Source organism: Microtus pennsylvanicus, chromosome Y (genome assembly GCF_037038515.1).
Source record: "Microtus pennsylvanicus isolate mMicPen1 chromosome Y, mMicPen1.hap1, whole genome shotgun sequence".
NCBI lineage: Eukaryota > Metazoa > Chordata > Mammalia > Rodentia > Cricetidae > Microtus > Microtus pennsylvanicus.
In genome coordinates, this window is record NC_134602.1 from 57,535 (window position 1) to 75,421 (window position 17,887).

The 17,887-nt window shown below is 66.1% G+C and overlaps 3 protein-coding genes across 3 annotated transcripts; 2 read left to right on the forward strand and 1 right to left on the reverse strand.

Annotated features, from left to right (window-relative positions):
• Positions 1-241: 241 nt before the first annotated feature.
• On the reverse strand, positions 242-3,364 carry LOC142842011 (putative bifunctional dTTP/UTP pyrophosphatase/methyltransferase protein). The gene is made up of 6 exons (XM_075958999.1): positions 3,238-3,364; positions 2,980-3,111; positions 2,825-2,872; positions 2,612-2,676; positions 1,163-1,369; positions 242-734 (listed from the first exon to the last, which is right to left on the reverse strand). The coding sequence occupies exons 1-6, from the start codon at positions 3,328-3,330 to the stop codon at positions 524-526; spliced, it is 756 nt and encodes a 251-aa protein (XP_075815114.1). The 5' UTR covers positions 3,331-3,364; the 3' UTR covers positions 242-523.
• Positions 3,365-3,411: 47 nt separating this feature from the next.
• LOC142842039 (uncharacterized) lies at positions 3,412-11,063 on the forward strand. The gene is made up of 7 exons (XM_075959022.1): positions 3,412-3,812; positions 3,856-4,635; positions 4,728-4,873; positions 6,502-7,649; positions 8,151-8,299; positions 9,091-9,331; positions 10,070-11,063. Exons 1-7 carry the CDS (start codon positions 3,412-3,414, stop codon positions 10,856-10,858), a joined length of 3,654 nt encoding a protein of 1,217 aa, XP_075815137.1. The 3' UTR covers positions 10,859-11,063.
• A 650-nt stretch (positions 11,064-11,713) lies between these two features.
• On the forward strand, positions 11,714-17,887 carry LOC142842009 (acetylserotonin O-methyltransferase-like). Its single transcript, XM_075958996.1, has 8 exons — positions 11,714-11,811; positions 12,833-12,996; positions 13,793-13,933; positions 14,073-14,141; positions 15,458-15,576; positions 16,313-16,456; positions 16,893-17,015; positions 17,672-17,887. The coding sequence occupies exons 1-8, from the start codon at positions 11,728-11,730 to the stop codon at positions 17,881-17,883; spliced, it is 1,056 nt and encodes a 351-aa protein (XP_075815111.1). The 5' UTR covers positions 11,714-11,727; the 3' UTR covers positions 17,884-17,887.

A 17,887-nucleotide genomic window follows, 5' to 3' on the forward strand; every position in this document is an offset into this window, starting at 1 on the left:
ATGAGTAAAATAATAAATCAGTTATGAATGAATAACAAATAAGTTCGTAATAAATAAATTAATAAAGCAGCATTTAACTATTAATAAACAAATAAATAATAAGTAACTTAATAAATCAGTAATAAATTAATAATAAATAAGATAAACAAATCCATAATAAGCAAATCAATAGATTAGTAATGCATCAATAATAAAAGTAAATAAATTCATGACAACTAAATTAATAAACTATGGATAAATTCATAATTAATAGTAAATTAACAATTACTAAATTAATAAATTAGTGATAAATTAATAACAAATAAATTAATAAAAAACTAAATTAACGCACGAGCGAGCGAATGAAGAAACAAGAACCGGGAACGACGACGACGACGACTCCGCGACCCAAGGATTTATTTTCAGGTCAGGGGTCAGGGGTCACAGAAGGGGGGTCAGAGGTCAGGGGTCACCGCACGGGAGACCGCTCGCTCTCGAGTCCTTATCGGCGGCGGCGACCCTGGGGTCGCAGGTCGCGGTGGGGTCACGGCGATGCCGATGCCGACGTCGTCGCGACGTCGGGGGTCGCCCCGGGGTCGGGGGTCGCCGCGGGGTCGGGGGTCGCCCCCAGCATGCCCTGCAGCTCGCGGCAGAAGCGGTTCAGCGGGAATCCCACGGCGCCCAGGAAGTCGCCCTCCGCGCGCTCCACCAGCATCGCGCCCAGCGCCTGCAGCGCGTACCCGCCGGCCTTGTCCCTGCGCGGGGGGCGGGGTCGGGGGCGGGGCCGAGTCAGGGACACGCCCACGTCCCCGGGACACGCCCACTTTCCCGGGGAAAAATGGGCGGGGAGCGTGGGGCTTCGCGGGTTGCGTAGGAGTTCGGTGCCCCGGTTTTTTTTTGCTACGATGTCGTGGGGCCCCGCCCATTTTTGGGGTGACATCACAGGCCCCGCCCTCTCGCGATGACGTCACTGCAGGCCCCACCCCACCCACTCCTGGGACACGCCCACTCTCCCAGGGGAGGGGAATGGGCGTGGAGCGTGGGGCTTCGCGGGTTGTGTAGGAGTTCGGTGCCCCGTTTTTTTGCTGTGATGACATAGCGGGGCCCCGCCCCCTAACCGTGACATCACAGGCCCCGCCCCCTCGCGCGATGACATCACCGCAGGCCCCGCCCCCGCGCTCACATGGGCTCCCCGCTGTCCACGTAGTCGCGCAGCAGCTCGTCCGTCAGCGCCGAGAACGTCACCCGCGTCTCCTCGTGGAACGAGGTCACTTCCGGGTCGGGGGGCGGGGCCCCGGGGTCGCGGGGGTCGTCGGGGTCACAGGGCGGAGTCGGCGGGAAGAGGACGATGGCCACGGCCGTGATGACGCTGTGCTCGCGCCCACTCAGTCTGCGGGGTCGCGCGGGGGTCAAACGGGGGTCAGACAGGGGTCACACAGAGGTCAGACTGGGGTCACAAGGGGATCAGACAGGGGTCACACGGGGGTCAGACTGCGGTCACACAGATGTCAGACTGGGGTCACACAGAGGTCAGACTGGGGTCACACGGGGGTCAGACTGGGGTCACACAGAGGTCAGACTGGGGTCACATGGGGATCACGCGGGGGTCACACGGGGGTCAGACTGGGGTCACACAGAGGTCAGACTGGGGTCACACAGAGGTCAGACTGGGGTCACAAGGGGATCAGACAGGGGTCACACAGAGGTCAGACTGGGGTAACAAGGGGGTCAGACAGGTCACATGGGGGTCAGACTGGGGTCACGTTGGGGTCAGACTGGGGTCACACACAGGTCAGACTGGGGTCACAAGGGGATTAGACTGGGTTCACACGGGGGTCAGACTGGGGTCACACACAGGTGAGACTGGGGTCACACACAGGTCAGACTGGGGTCACACGGGGGTCAGACTGGGGTCACAAGGGGATTAGACTGGGTTCACACGGGGGTCAGACAGGGGTCACACGGGGGTCAGACTGGGGTCACACGGGGGTCAGACTGGGATCACACAGAGGTCAGACTGGGGTCACACAGAGGTCAGACGGGTCACACAGGAGTAAGACTGGGGTGACAAGGGGTCAGACTGGGGTCACACAGAGGTCAGACTGGGGTCACACAGAGGTCAGACTGGGGTCACACAGAGGTCAGAGTGAAGTCACCCCTAACAAACCCCTGGCAAAGCCGAAAAAACCCAGACCACGCCCCTCCTGAATAGGCCCCGCCCCTCCAAAAGGCCCCACCCCTTCTCCCATGGCCCCGCCCCCTCTCCCCTGGCCCAGCCCCCTCCACCCCAGGCCCCGCCCCTCCGTCCCAGGCCCGCCCCTCTCCCCAGGCCCCGCCCCCTCTGCCCCAGGCCCCGCCCCCTCCGCCCCAGGCCCCGCCCCCTCACCCTAGGCCCCGCCCACCATCCCCAGGCTCCGCCCCCACTATTCTACAGTCCCCGCCTTCTCCAGCCCCAGTCCCCGCCCCCCATCCTCAGTCCCCGCCCCCACTATTCTACAGTCCCGCCCCACTATTCTACAGGCCCCGCCCCTCTGCCCCAGGCCCCGCCCCTTTGTCCCAGGCCCCGCCCCGTCTCCCATGGCCCCGCCCCCTCTACCCCAGGCCCCGCCCCCTGTCCCCAGGCCCCGCCCACCGGCGCAGCATCCGCATGGCGTCCTCCTTGTCCCGTGGTTTCTCCAGGATCAGCCCGGACACGGCCTGGGGGGGGAGAAGGGGGCGGAGTCAGCGCGAGGGGCGTGGTCAGCGCGAGGGGGCGTGGTCAGCGCGAGGGGGCGTGGTCAGCACTAGGGGCATGGTCACAGCGAGGGGCGTGGTCGCCGCGAGGGGGCGGGGCCTCCGTCCTCACCACCACGGTGTCAGCGCCGATGACAACATCCGGGGTCCGCTGGTCTTTCTGTGTGGGCGGAGTAGGGAGTAAAGAGAGGATGACGTCAGTGGGCGGGGCCCGGGGTTGACGGACAGCCGCGCGGGCCAATGGCCACCGGTACCGCCGCCGCTCACCTCGCGCAGGCGCAGCGCCACCTCCAGCGCCTTCCGCCGCGCGTTCTCGCGGGCGTACGCGTGCGGGGTCGCGAAGGTCGCGGGGTCAAGGGTCTCCGGGAACCGGGAGGGCACGACCTCGAACCGGAGGCCCTGCGGGTCAGAGGTGAAGGGTGAGGGGTGAGAGGTCAGCGGGTCAGAGTCCCCGCCAAGCCCCCGCTCACGCCCGTCCCCGCCCCCTGCCCCGGTGCCGATCTCGGACGACCCGGAAATGGTCACCGTGTAGCCCAGGATGTCCCGCCTCCTCGGGGACGCGCTCGCCAGCACCACCCGCCGCCCGTGGAGCCGCCGCAGCACCGGGGTCAGCGCCATGGCCACGACCTCACGTCACTTCCGGTGCGCGCGGACGCTTCCGTGCGGACGAACACACCCAGGGCGGCTGCGGAGGAAAACATGGCGGCCCCCATCGGGGGAAGCTTCCGTACGGAGCGAAGGCCGCGGTTCCCGAACCCACGCTTGGAATTATGCCGTACAGCCGGGGATTGCGGTGAAAACATGGCGGCCCCCATACGGGAACTCCGGTTCGCAAACGTAGCTTCCGTACGGAGCGAAGGCCGCGGTTCCCGGTCCCTTGGCGGCCGCCGTACAGACGGGGATTGCAGTGAAAACATGGCGGCCCCCATCAGAGAACTTCCGTACGGAAAAGCGAGCACGGTTCCAGTTCCCTCGGCGGCTGACGTACAGCCGGGGATTGCAGTGAAAACATGGCGGCCCCCATTGGGGGAGTTCCGTACAGAGCAGAGCGCGCGGTTACCGCCCCTCCCTTGGGAGCCGCCGTACGGGCGGGCAGTTCGGTGAAGACTCGGCAGCCCTGAACCTAAAAGTCCCGTTCGCGAGAGCGCTTCCGGGTCAGAGGGCGCGGGTGCCGCGTGCTCCGTTCCCCGGCCGGTGCCGTACAGGCGGGGACTCCGGTGAGAGCCTCGCAGCCGCCGTAGGAATAGCGCTTCCGGGTCAGAGGGCGCGAGTCCCGCGGTCTTTCATGGATTCCGATTCATCCCGCCAGTGCCCCGGAACCAAAGCGCCAGGTCCTCAGCGGAAGGGGAACATCCGGCGGAGGCGGACCCGAGAGGCACGGTCGCCCCCGTTGCTCCGTTACCATCGCTGGCGGAGGCGGCGGCGCCGCGACCCCGAGGCGGACGGATTTTTTCCGCGAGTCCGGACAGAACTGGACGTCCGGCCGGCGGAACTTTCTTCGCGCGCCCCAAACCGTTCCGGTCGTCTGACGGTACTTTTTTCGCGAGCCCGGAAGCGCAACAGAGTTCGTCGTCCGGGGCGGTCTTTTTTTCGCGAGTCCTTTGTTCCGCGGATCTATTTTCGCGCTTCACGAAGCGGAAGCGCGTTCCTCGGCCCGCGGAACTTTTCTCGCGCGCCCAAATATTTTTCTCCCGAGTGCAGAAGCGCGTCAGTCGGCACGCGGAACGTTTCTCGCGCGTCCCGCGGCTGGCGGAATTTTTTTTCGCGCACCCGGAAGCGGAACCGAGGTAATAGGCCGCCGGTACTATTTTCGCGCTCCCGGAACCGCGGCTTTGACTGTGCGGAACTTTTCTCGCGCACTCGGAGGCGGAACCGCTTTCCTCAGAACCCGGAACTTTTCTCGCGCGCCCAAAACCGCGGCGGGTACGCGGGGGGAGTTTTCTGGCGCGCCCGGAAGCGGAAGAGCTTCCCTCATCCAGCGTTACTTTTCTCGCGCGCCCGGAACCGCGGCGCTGACCGTGCGGAACTTTTCTCGCGCGCCCGGAGACGGAAGTGAGTCACCGGGATCCGGGCGCCCGGCGGGCAGCGTCGCCAGCGGACGGAGCGGCGGCCACAGCGGAGGCCGCGGACGGGGAAGGAGGCGGAAGCGGAGCCCGGGCCGGTGAGTGCGGACCCGGAAGTCGCCCGTCCGCCGCTGGGCCCGGATTGAACCGGTTCGGAGCGGATTCGGGCGGTGGACGGGAGAAGGGAGGGAAGGGAGCCGGGCCGCTGGGGCCGAGGAGTGGCGGGGGCGGGGCCATGGGGGCGGAGCTAGAGAGGGCGCCCAGTAGGGGGCGGGGCTCAATATGGTGGGGGCGGGGCCACTAGGAGGGGCGGGGCTACTGGACGGGGGGTGGGGATTGGCCAAGACGGTGGGGAGGGCGGGGCTACAGGGTAGGATGGGGCCTACATGTGGGCGGAGCCAAAGAGACGGGCTTATTAGGGGGCGGGGCCAGAGGACAGGACAGGGAATTGGCTGATGGGCGGGGCTTATGACTGGGCGTGGTTAGCGGGAAGGACGGGGCGGGAATTGGTTTGGGATTGAGTGGGCGTGGCCTGGGTGAGGGGCGGGATTGAGGGTGGGGCTTAGGAAGGCGGAGCTACAGGGCAAGATGAGGGGATTGGCTGGGGTGGTGGTGGAGAAGGCGGGGCTTAAGCGATTGGGGCGGAGCCAAAGGGCAGGACAGGGATTGGTCATGAAGACGCGGTGGGCGGAGCCATAGGGCAGGAGGGGTGGGGATTGGCCGCAGTGGTGGTAGGGGCGCGGCCTGTGTGAGCGGGTGAATAGAGGGAAGGGCGGGGCCTCTGCCATGGGGGCGGAGCCAGAGGTCAGGATGACGTGGTGGGCGGAGCTATAGTGCAGTAGAGGGAGGGTGTTTGCCGGGGGCGGGGCTCACTTGGGGGCGGGGCTAGAGAGCAGGACGGGGACAGGGATTGGCAGGACGGCCAGAGAGGGCGGGTTGACACCTGAAGGGGCGGAGCTACAGGACAGGGATTGGCCAGGATGGTGTGGTGGGCGGAGCTATAGTGCAGTACAGGGAGGGGGATTGGCCAGGATGGTGTGGTGGGCGGAGCTATAGTGCATACAGGGAGGGGGATTGGCCAGGATGGTGTGGTGGGCGGAGCTATAGTGCATACAGGGAGGGGGATTGGCCAGGATGGTGTGGTGGGCGGAGCTATAGTGCATACAGGGAGGGGGATTGGCCAGGATGGTGTGGTGGGCGGAGCTATAGTGCATACAGGGAGGGGGATTGGCCAGGATGGTGTGGTGGGCGGAGCTATAGTGCAGTACAGGGAGGTGGTTTGGATGGGGGGGCGGGGCTGACACCTGAAGGGGCGGAGCTACAGGACAGGGATTGGCCAGGATGGTGTGGTGGGCGGAGCTATAGTGCAGTACAGGGAGGGGGATTGGCCAGGATGGTGGGGGGGGCTTGGCCTGTGTGAGGGGTGAATTAAGAAGTAGGCGGGGCCTCGGCGATGGGGGTGGGGCCAGAGGGCAGAACGGGGATGAGGATTGGTCCTGATGATGTGGTGGGCGGAGCTAGAGTGTAGGGACGGGGATAGGGTCGGAGGGCGGGGCTATCCTTGGGGGCGGAGCCAGAGGGCAGGATGGGGATGGGATTGGTCCTGATGAGTGGTGGGCGGAGCTCCGGGTCAGGACAGGGATTGGGCAGGACGGCCGGGTGGGCGTGTCCCTCACCGGCCCCGCCCCCTCACCGCCGGCCCCGCCCCCTTCCCCCCCCCCCGCAGCCATGTCCATCGTGCACGACCCCTCGGAGGCGGAGCCGCTGTGCCCGGCGCTCGGCCTCTACCTGAAGCCGATCACGAAGCTGGCGATCAGCGTGGCGCTGCCCCCGCTGCGGCCGCCGGGGAAGTCGATCTCCAACTGGGAGGTGATGGAGCGGCTCAAGGCCATGGTGGCGGGGGCGGGGCCGGACGACGTCGCCGCGGCGGAAGGGGGCGGGGCCGGGGGCGGAGCCCAGCCGCCGCCGCCATTGCCGCACGCGCAGTTCTCGTCGCTGCGCATCGCCAAGAGCACGCTGGACTTCATCCGCTTCGAGGCCGAGGTGGAGCAGCGGGCGCTGGTGCGGCCGTTCCTGGCGCGGCTCGACGGCCGCAGCATCAAGCTCGCGGGATTCGCAGACCCGCTCCGCGTGCGCGCCGCCGAGTTCCGCCCCGACGCGCCCTCCCGCCACGACTGGGACGCCTTCTTCCGCGACGCCGCAGACATGAACGAGACCCGGCCCGGCGAGAGGCCCGACACCATCCACCTCGAGGGGCTGCCCTGCCGCTGGTTCGCGCCCCGCGGCGGCGGCCATGGCGAAGCCACTTCCGCCAGTACTTCATCCACTTCCGCCAGGAGTGAAGCCACTTCCGCCAGTACTTCCGCCAGTACTTCGTCCACTTCCGCCAGGAGTGAAGCCACTTCCGCCAGTACTCCATCCTCTACTTCCGCCAGGAGTGAAGCCACTTCCTCCGCCACTTCCGCCAGCACTTCGTCCACTTCCGCCAGGAGTGAAGCCACTTCCTCCACCACTTCCGCCAGTACTTTCTCCGCGTCCGCCATGGCGTCTTCCTCCCTGTCCGCGGCGTCGGAGCGCCCGAGCGAGGCGCTGCTGCGGCAGGCGTTCGCGGCGTTCGGCGAGATCCGGCAGGTGGACATCCCGATGCTGGACCCGTACCGCGAGGACATGACGGGCGGCGTGGGCGGCGGCGGCGTTGGCGGCGGGGGCGGGGGCCGCGGCTTCCACACGTTCGGCTGGGGCGGCGGGCTGCACTTCGAGGCCTACGTGCAGTACCGCGAGTACGCGGGCTTCGTGCGCGCCATGGCGGCGCTGCGGGGCGCCAAGCTCATGTACAAGGGCGAGGACGGCAAGGCGGTGGCGTGCGGCATCAAGGTATGACGTCGTCGGGGGCGGGGCCGTGGGGTGATGTCATCAGGGGCGGGGCCCGGGTGCGAGGCGACGTCAGCAGGGGCAGGGCCCGGGTGCGAGGTGATGTCAGCATGGGGGCGGGATGTGGGGTGATGTCAGTGGGGGCGGGGCCTCGGGGGTGATGTCAGCGTGGGGGCGGGGCCCGGGTGCAAGGTGATGCCATCGTGGGGGAGGGGCTTGGGTGCGAGGCGACGTCAGCTGGGGGCGGGGCCCGGGTGTGAGGTGATGTCATCATGGGGGCGGGGCTTGGGTTCCTGGTGATGTCAGAGTGGGGGCGGGGCGTGGGCTCAGGTGCGAGGTGATGTCAGCGTGGGGGCGGGGCTTGGGGTCCAGGTGCGAGGTGATGTCATCAGGTCGTAGGACTCGGGTTCGAGGTGATGTCGACGTGGGCGTGGTCACAGCGCCGTGGCGACAGGCCGGTGGGCGGGGCCCCGCGATGACGTCACCCCTTGGCCCCGCCCCCAGGTCTCGTTCGACGCCACCAAGCACCTGAGCGAGGCCTCGATCCGGCGGCGGCAGCTGGAGCGGCAGAAGCTGCGGGAGCTGGAGCTGCAGCGCGAGGAGCAGAAGCGGCGGGAGCGCGAGGCGGAGGAGCGGCGGCGGGCGGAGGAGCGGTGAGGTCGCGCGGGGTCGCGGTGGGGTCAGGGGGCGGAGCTACGCGGGGTCGGGGGGCGGAGAAAGCCTTCGCCTCGCCCCTGTTCATGATCCTGGGGGACTCTCCTGGATATGCAAATGAGGTCATGGATATGCAAATCATGGTATGCAAATGAGGTCCTCCCTGCTCATGAATATGCAAATCATAGCGTGTAAATTGCCCGCGTTGCATGCATATGCATATGAGGCTTTGGCCACTCGTGTGTGCGGTTTGTTGTATGCAAATGGCCTGTGCTGCATGAATATGCAAATCCTGGCATGCAAAGGATTCCCCACCCCATGAATATACAAATTGGCCTCAGTCAGACATGAATATGCAAATCGCACACAGGCCTCCAGCCTTCCCATTTGTCCCACGCGGGGCATTCTGGGAAATGTAGTTCACAGGGACCCAGGCCCCGCCCCGATGACATCACCCGCTCACCACAACCCTGTGTGACCCCGCAGAGCATTCTGGGAAATGTAGTCCACAGGACCAAGCGGCCCCGCCCCTCACCCCAGGCCCCGCCCCCGATGACCCCACCCTCTCACCATGACCTTGTTCGACCCCGCAGAGCATTCTGGGAAATGTAGTCCTCAGGGCCTAGACGCCCAGGCCCCGCCCCTGATGACCCCCCCCCCTTGATGACCTCACCCGCTCACCCCCACTCTGTATGACCCCGCAGAGCATTCTGGGAAATGTAGTCCACAGGACCCAGACGCCCCTCCCCCAGGCCCCGCCCCCGATGACCTCACCCCCCCCCCCCCGCAGGAAGCAGAAGCAGCTGGAGCAGCAGCAGCGCGAGCGCCGCCGGGAGGAGAAGCTGCGCAGGCGCGAGCAGCGGGCGCGGGACCGGGAGCAGCGTCGCAGCCGTCGGCGGGCGGAGAAGCTGCAGGCGGAGGAGCAGCGGCGTCTGCAGGAGAAAATCCGCACCGAGGAGCGGAAGCTGCTGCTCGCCCAGCGCAACCTGCAGTCGATCCGGCTGGTGGCGGAGCTGCTGGGCCGCGTGGAGGTGCGTGCAGATGGTGTCACACGTGTGCGCGGCGTGTGCGTATACAGGGGTGTCACACGTGTGCGCGGCGTGTGTGTATACAGGGGTGTCACACGTGTGCGCGGCGTGTGCGTATACAGGGGTGTCACACGTGTGCGCGGCGTGTGTGTATACAGGGGTGTCACACGTGTGTGCGGCGTGTGTATACAGGGGTGTCACATGTGTGTGCGGCGTGTGTGTATACATGGGTGTCACACGTGTGCACCATGTGTGAAGTGTCTGCGTCTGTGTGTGTATACAGGAGTGTCACACGTGTGCGAAACGTCCGTGTCTGTGTGTGTATACAGGGGTCTCACACGTGTGCGCTGTGTGCGAAATATCTGCATCTGTATGTATACATGGGTGTCACACGTGTGCACAATGTGTGAAACATCCGCGTCTGTGTGTGTATACATGGGTGTCACTCGTGTGCGCGGCGTGCGAGATGTCTGTGTGTGTATACAGGGGTGTCACACGTGTGCACCATGTGTGAAGTGTTTTTGAGTCTGTGCGTGTATACATGGGTGTCACACGTGTGCGCGGTGTGTGCGATGTCTGTATCTGTGTGTATACATGGGTGTCACACGTGTGCACAGTGTGGGAAATATCCGCGTATGACGCCGACCCCCGCGTCCCGAGTGCGAGTCCCCCCGTTTCCGTGTCTCCCGCCCGTTCCTTCACGCGGGTCCCGAGTGCGAGTCCCCCCGCCCCCCCCCGCAGGCCGCGAAGCTGCAGCAGCGCGAGCGCAGCGAGGAGCGCCGTCGCCGGCAGCGGCAGGAGGAGCGGCGCCGCCTGCAGGAGGCCGAGCTGCGCCGCGTGGAGGAGGAGAAGGCGCGGGCGCTGGGGCTGCAGCGTCGCGAGCGCGAACTCCGCCAGCGCCTGCTGTCCCTGCTGCTCAGCCGACGCCCGGACGCCGACGCCGCCGACGCCTCGAACCCGGACCCGGCCGACGCCGACCCCGCGGCCGGACGCCACGCGGGCGCCGCCGATGACCTCCTGCGGCCCGTGCTGGACATCCTGCACCGCGTGACCCACGCACGGGCGCCACCACCGCCGCCGCCGCAAGACTCGAACCCAGACCCCAAGGCGCCTGCGACGGCGACGGCGCCCACGCAGGTGCTCGCGTGCATCCGCGAGAACGCACCGCCCAAGCCAGGCGCGGACGCCGCGGCGCCACCACCACCTCCGCTGCCGCCACGCGACCGCGGCGACCACGACAAATGCAACCGCGAGCCCGAGTGCGAACGGCGCTCGCGCAGCCGCGGCGACGGCAACGGCGGGGAGCGGCCACGGCAGCACCGGAAGCGCGCGCACGCGGACGGCAGCGAGGACGCGGAGGAGGAGGACGGGGAATCGCGGGACCCCGAGCGCGAGCCGCGGCGGCAGCGTCAACGTCGGCGCCGCGAGAAGGACGAGGAGCGCGGCCGGGAGCGGAAGCGCAGCCGCCACGGGCGCCGCTCGCGGTCCAGGTCGCGCTCGCCGCGCAGGCGCAGCGCGTGGAACCGGTGAGGGCGGCCGCCGGGCATGCTGGGAAGACGCCGCGGGCGCCACCAGGCCGGGTTTCGGTTCCCGTTACGGTTTTTTTTTATTTTTTTTTACGCCCCGGACGCGAGTTCGAGTCCGCCGCCACCACGCACACGGACGCTGGGTTTGGCAGGAAATTGCTGGGCGTCACGTGACCGCGTGGACTTCCTGTGTTCAATAAAATCGTTTCCCCTGCGCCTGGCGTCTGCGGTGTCATCTCTGCGCGGGGTCGCGGGTGCTGGGTGCTGGGTCGTGCGGGTGCTGGATGCTGAGTTCTATCTGCTGGGTGAACTGGGTGCTGGATGCTGAGTCGTCTGGGTGCTAGGTAAAGACAGTGCTGGGTGACTTTGGGTGACCTGGGTGCTGGGTCATCCTGGCGCTTGGTCGTCGGGGTGCTGGATGCTTGGTTCAAGGTGATCTAGGTGCTGGGTGATCTGGGTGCTGGGTGCTTGGTTCAAGGTCATCGGGGTGCTGGGTGGTGCGGGTGCTGAGTCATCTGGGTGCTGGATGCTGAGTCCTAGGTGCTGGGTGAACCGGGTGCTGGGTGCTGAGTCTACTAGGTGTCCGGTAAAGAGGGTGCTGGGTGGCCTGGGTGCTGGGTTATCCCGGTACTTGGTCATCTGGGTGCTGAGTCCTGGGTGCTGGGTGTGTTGGGTATTGGGTGCTTGGTACAGGGTGATCCAGGTGCTGGTTGCTAGGTGATGCAGGTGCTGGGTCACCCAGGTGCTGGGTCTGCTGGTTGCTAGGTGACCCAGGTGCTGCGCTCAGTCCCCCCCGCCCCCCCACGCCCGGCCGTCACCGGCTCCAGCCGGCTCATCCCAGATTGACCCAGTTCCCAGCACCCGGGGCCGAAGATGGCGGAGGCCGCGGACGGGAACCCGGAGGACGGGGATTTCCGCCTCCTGATGGACTACGCGCACGGCTTCATGGTCTCGCAGGTGGGTGCTGCGCTCAGTCCTCCCCGGGGTGCTGGGCTCAGTTTACCCAGAGTGAGCTTCTGGGCACGGAGTCTTCCCTTCCCCCGGGTGCTGTGTGCACAGTTCCCTGGGTGGGTGCTGCGCTCAGTCCTCCCCAGGGTGCTGGGCTGAGTTTACCCAGAGTGAGCTTCGGGGCACGGAGTCTTCCCTTTTCCCGGGTGCTGTGTGCACAGTTCCCCGGGTGGGTGCTGAGCTTAGTCCCTGGCTGCTGTGTCCTGTCCTACATCCCCCTGGGTGCTATACTTAGTCCTTCTGTGGGTGCTGCACTGAGTCTCCCTCATGGGCAGTTCTGACTCCCTTAAGAGTCAGGGGCTGGGTGCTGAGTTCCCCCAGGTGCTGCTCTCAGTCCTCCTGGGTGCTGCTCGGAGTCCCTTGAGACTAAGGTGCTGGGTGCTGAGTCCCCCTGGGTGCTGTACTGAGTTAGCCTGGGTGCTGGGTGTTTAATACTCCAGGTGGTGCGCTCGGTCCCCCCCAGGTGCTGAGCTGAACCCCCGAGGGTAGGGTGCTAGGTGCTGAGTCCCCCCTGGGTGCTGTGTTTAGTCCCATTGGGTGCTGTGTTAAGTCACCCCAGGTGCTGCACCGAGTCTCCTGAGACGAAGGTGCTGGGTGCTGAGTCCCCCCGGGTGCTGCGCTCAGTCCCCGTGGGTACTGAGTCCCCCTGGGGTGCTGCGCTCAGTCTCCTCGGGTGCCGCATCCCCCTGGGTGTTGTGCTCAGTCCCTCTGGGTGCTGCACCGAGTCACCCCAGGTGCTGGGATGACTTTGCTGAGACTAAGGTGCTGGGTGCTGAGTCCCCCCAGGTGCTGCGCTCAGTGCCCCTGGGTGCTGAGTCCCCCTGGGTGCTGCACTGAGTCCTCCCAAGGACAGTTGCTGGGTTCTGAGTCCCCCCGGGTGCTGCGCTCAGTCCCCCCGGGTATTACATCCCCCCGGGTGCTGTGCTCAGTCCCCCCGGGTGCTGCGCTCAGTCCCCCCTGCCCCCCCCAGGTCCTCTTCACGGCCTCCGACCTCGGCCTGTTCGAGGCGCTGGCCCCAGGTCCCCTGGAAACCGCCGCGGTCGCCCGGGCCCTGGGTTCGAGTCCTCGGGGGACGCGGCTGCTGCTGGACGCCTGCGCCGGGCTGGGGCTCGTGAGGGCGGAGGACGGCGGGGGCGGAGGTGATGACATCATGGGGGCGGGGCATGGGCGCCGGCGAGGTCATAGGGGCGGGGCCTGAGTGGAGGTGAGGTCGCGGGGGCGGGGCCTGGGGTGGCGATGACGTCATAGGGGCAGGGCCTGGGGTGGTGATGATGTCATATGGGCGGGGCATGGGTGGCGATGACATCATAGGGGTGGGGGACTGTGATGTGATGACATCACAGGGGGCAGGACCTGGGCTTTGGTGACATCACCGGGTTGGGGCCTGGGAAGTGGTGACATCATAGGGGCGGGGCCTGGGAAGTGGTGACATCATAGGGGCGGGGCCTGGGAAGTGGTGACATCATAGGGGCGGGGCCTGGGAAGTGGTGACATCACAGGGGGCGGGGCCTGGGTTGCGATGATGTCACAGGAGAGGGGCCCGGGGGTGATGGCGTCATGGGGGCGGGGCCTGGGGAGGACGACGTCGCCACATCCTGAGCCCCGCCCCAATGACATCGCCCTCTACCCCAGCTCCGCCCCCAATGACATCACCCGTGACCCTGCCCCCAATTACTTCGCCCTCACACAGGCCCCGCCCACAATGACGTCGCCCTCACCCGTGGCCCCGTCCCCAATGGCGTCGCCATCACCTGAGGCCCCGCCCCGAATGACATCACCCTCGCTCGTGGCCCCGCCCCCAATGACGTCACCCTCTCCCCGTCCTCGCCCATATGACATCACCCTCACCCGTGTCCCCGCCTCCTATGACGTCGCCCTCACAAGGCCCCGCCCCCTATGACGTCACCGTCACAAGGCCCCGCCCCCTTCTCCCCGCAGGCCCCGCCTTCGCCCTCACGCGTCTCTCGCGCCTGTTCCTGCTGGCGGGCAGCCCCCTGTCTCAGCGCTCGATGCTGCGCTACCTGGCGGGGACGACGGCGCGGTGCTGGGGCGAGCTGGGCGGGGCCGTGCGGTAGGGGCGGGGCCTGCGGCTGGGGCGGGGCCTCGGGTGAGGGGCGGGGCCTGTGGGAGGGCGGGGCCTGCGGGTCCGTCTGTGAACCGAGTGCTGAGTTCTCCCATCATCCTTTGGGCCTCCCCGGCCCCGCCCACAGGGAGGGGCGGAGCCAGTACGCGCGCGCAGTGGGCGTGGCCACGCGGGAGCCGTTCGAGGCCATTTACAGGTGACGCCCTCCCTCCTGTCAATCACCTCCTGGTCCCCGTTTTCCCTCCTGTCAATCACCTCTGTGTCCCCGCCCGCCCTCCTGTCAATCACCTGAGTCCCCGTCCTCCTCCCGCGAGGCCCCGCCCTTCACCCACGAGGGCCCCATCCTCCTTTCTGTCACCACTTCCTGTCGCGGACGCCAGGAATGCTGGGAAATGGAGTCTTAGTCGGCTACATCATGCAACTGACGCATGGCACCATGGGAAACGTAGTCCCCATAGCCACTTCCTGTTCTAAACAAGCCACTTCCTGTTCCTGACACAGGGCACCATGGGAAATGTAGTCCATAGCCACTTCCTGTCCTGCACAGCCACTTCCTGTCTCGCAGAGCCACTTCCTGCCACTGACACAGGGCACCATGGGAATTGTAGTCACCCATATCCACTTCCTGTCCTGCACAGCCACTTCCTGCCACTGACACAGGGCACCATGGGAATTGTAGTCACCCATATCCACTTCCTGTCCTACGCAGCCACTTCCTGCCACTGACACAGGGCACCATGGGAAATGTAGTCACCCAGCACCACTTCCTGTCCTACGCAGCCACTTCCTGCCACTGACACAGGGCACCATGGGAATTGTAGTCACCCATATCCACTTCCTGTCCTGCACAGCCACTTCCTGTCGCTGACACAGGGCACCATGGGAAATGGAGTCACCCATCACCACTTCCTGTCCTACACAGCCACTTCCTGCCACTGACACAGGGCACCATGGGAATTGTAGTCACCCATATCCACTTCCTGTCCTACGCAGCCACTTCCTGCCACTGACACAGGGCACCATGGGAATTGTAGTCACCCATATCCACTTCCTGTCCTGCACAGCCACTTCCTGTCGCTGACACAGGGCACCATGGGAAATGTAGTCACCCATAGCCACTTCCTGTCCTGCACAGCCACTTCCTGTCCTGCACAACCACTTCCTGCCCCTGACGCATGGCACCCTGGGAATTGTAGTCCCACCAGAGCCACTTCCTGTCCTAAACAGCCACTTCCTGCCCCTGACGCACGGCACCATGGGAAATGGAGTCACCCATGTCCACTTCCTGTCCTACACAGCCACTTCCTGCCCCTGACGCATGGCACCATGGGAAATGGAGTCCCATAGAGCCAGTACCAGGAAACCCGCTTCAAATCCACCCCGAGGCTCCGCCCCACACCCGCAGGCCCCGCCCCTCACCGGAGGCCCCGCCCCTCACCCGAGGCCCCGCCCTCACCCGAGGCCCCGCCCCTCGCCCATAGCCCCGCCCCTCACCCGAGGCCCCGCCCCCAGGTCCCGCGCCGAGCGCCTGCTCTTCATGCGCGCCCTGCAGGACACGTGGAGCGTCTACGGCGCCCGGGTGCTCACGGCCTTTGACCTCTCGGAGTTCAGGGTCATCTGTGACGTCGGGGGTGAGACTCACGCCCGGGTGCTGCGCTGAGTCCTCTTCCCTGGGTGCTGCGCTGAGTCCTCTCCCCCGGGTGCTGCGCTGATTCCTCCCGTCCTCCGGGTACTGCGCTAAGTCCTCCCCTTCCCTGGGTGCTACACTGAGTCCTTTATTCACCACAGTGCTGCACTGAGTCCTCCCCACACTCAGGTGCTACGCTGAGTCCTCCCCTCCCCCGGGTGCTGTGCTGAGTCGTCCCCTCCCCCAGGTGCTTTGCTGAGTCGTCCCCTCCCCCGGGTGCTTTGCTGAGTCGTCCCCTCCCCCGGGTGCTGCACTGAGTCCTCCCCTCCCCCTGGTGCTGCACTGAGTCCTCCCCTCCCCCGGGTGCTGCGCTGAGTCCTCCCCTCCTCCGGGTGCTGCGCTAAGTCCTCCCCTTCCCTGGGTGCTACACTGAGTCCTTTATTCACCACAGTGCTGCACTGATTCCTCCCCACACTCAGGTGCTACGCTGAGTCCTCCCCTCCCCCGGGTGCTGCGCTGAGTCGTCCCCTCCCCCAGGTGCTTTGCTGAGTCGTCCCCTCCCCCGGGTGCTTTGCTGAGTCGTCCCCTCCCCCGGGTGCTTTGCTGAGTCATCTCCTCTCCCCGGGTGCTGCGCTGAGTCCTCCCCTCCCCCGGGTGCTGCGCTGAATCCTCCCCTCCCCTGGGTGCTGCGCTGAGTCCTCCCCTCCCCTGGGTGCTGCGCTGAGTCCCCCGCCCCACAGGCGGCTCCGGAGCCCTGGCCGCGGCCTGCGCCCGCCTCTACCCCGCGAGCTCCGTGTCCGTGTTCGACACCCACGACGTCGTCGCCGCCGCCCGCGCCCACTTCCGGCGCCCACGGGGGGACCCGCCCATCCGCTTCCTGGGAGGTGGGCGAGGGGCGGGGCCTTGGGCGGGGCACTTCCTGTTCCTGTCCGAGCACTTCCTGTTCCTGTCCGGGCACTTCCTGTATCTGGTGGGCGGGACCCCGCTCCACCTGCCTGTCAATCAGGCATCAGGGATGGGATTTCCCGCCCCCTGACCCTGGAGGCCCCGCCCCCTGACCCCGGTGACCCCCAGGCAACTTCTTTTGGTCCCCGATCCGCCCGCCTGTCAATCACGCATCGGGGAAATGGAGTCTTACCCACTTCCTGCCACTGACGCACGGCACCCTGGGAAATGTAGTCCCATAGCCACTTCCTGTCCTACACAGCCATTTCCCGACCCCTGACCCCGGAGGCCCCGCACCCTGACCCCGGAGATGGGATTTCCTGACCCCGGAGGCCCCGCCCCCTGACACCGCCCTCCGACCCCGCCGACCCCCAGGCGACTTCTTCCGGTCCCCGCTCCCGCGCGCCGACCTCTACATCCTGGCCCGGGTCCTGCACGACTGGACGGACGCGGACGCCGCGCGGCTGCTGGGGAGGATCGGGCGCGCGGGCGGACGGGGTCAGCGGCGGGCGGGGTCGGACGGGGGTCGCGGAGGTCACGTGGGGGCACACAGGGGTCATAGGGGACACAGAGGTCGCCCTGAGGTCACGGGGGTCACATAGGAGTAACAGAGTTCAAGCAAAGGTCATGGAATTCGTGGGGTCACTGAGGGGGTCATCTAGGGGTCACGGAGGTCACCAAGGGATTACGGGAGTCACGGAGGTCGCAAGGAGTTCGCAGAGGAGTAACAGAGTTTAAGCAAGGGTCTTGGAACTCGTGGGGTCACTGAGGGGGTCACAGAGGTCACCTAGGGGTCACTTAGGTCAAGGAGTCATCAAGGTCACACAGGTCACCCAGAGGTCATGGGGACACAGGGTCACAGAGGTCACCCAGAGGTCATGGGGTCAAGGTGTCACAGAGGTCACCCAGGATTAAGGGAATCAGAGAGGTCGCCCAGAGGTCACACAGAGGTCATGGGTACACAGGGTCACAGAGGTCGCCCAGAGGCCACCCCGGGGTCACAGGGGTCCCCAAGAGATTAAACAGGCCACTTAGGGGTCACAGAGGTCAAGGTGTCACCAAGGTCACACAGGGGTCACCAAGGGATTACGGGAGTCACAGAGGTCACCCAGAGGTCACGGGGTCACCCCAACTGTCTCCCCGTCGACCCCCAGGCTCCGCCCTCCTCCTGGTCGAGGCCGTGCTGACCCCCGGGGGCCGCGGCCCGGCGCGCGCGCTGCTGATGTCACTGACGATGCTGCTGCAGACGCACGGCCGCGAGCGCACGGAGGCCGAGTTCCGCGCCATGGCCGCCGCCGCCGGCTTCGCCCGCTTCCAGCGCCGCCCGACCGGGGGCGACCTCGAGGTCATGCTGGCCAGGAAGTGAGGTC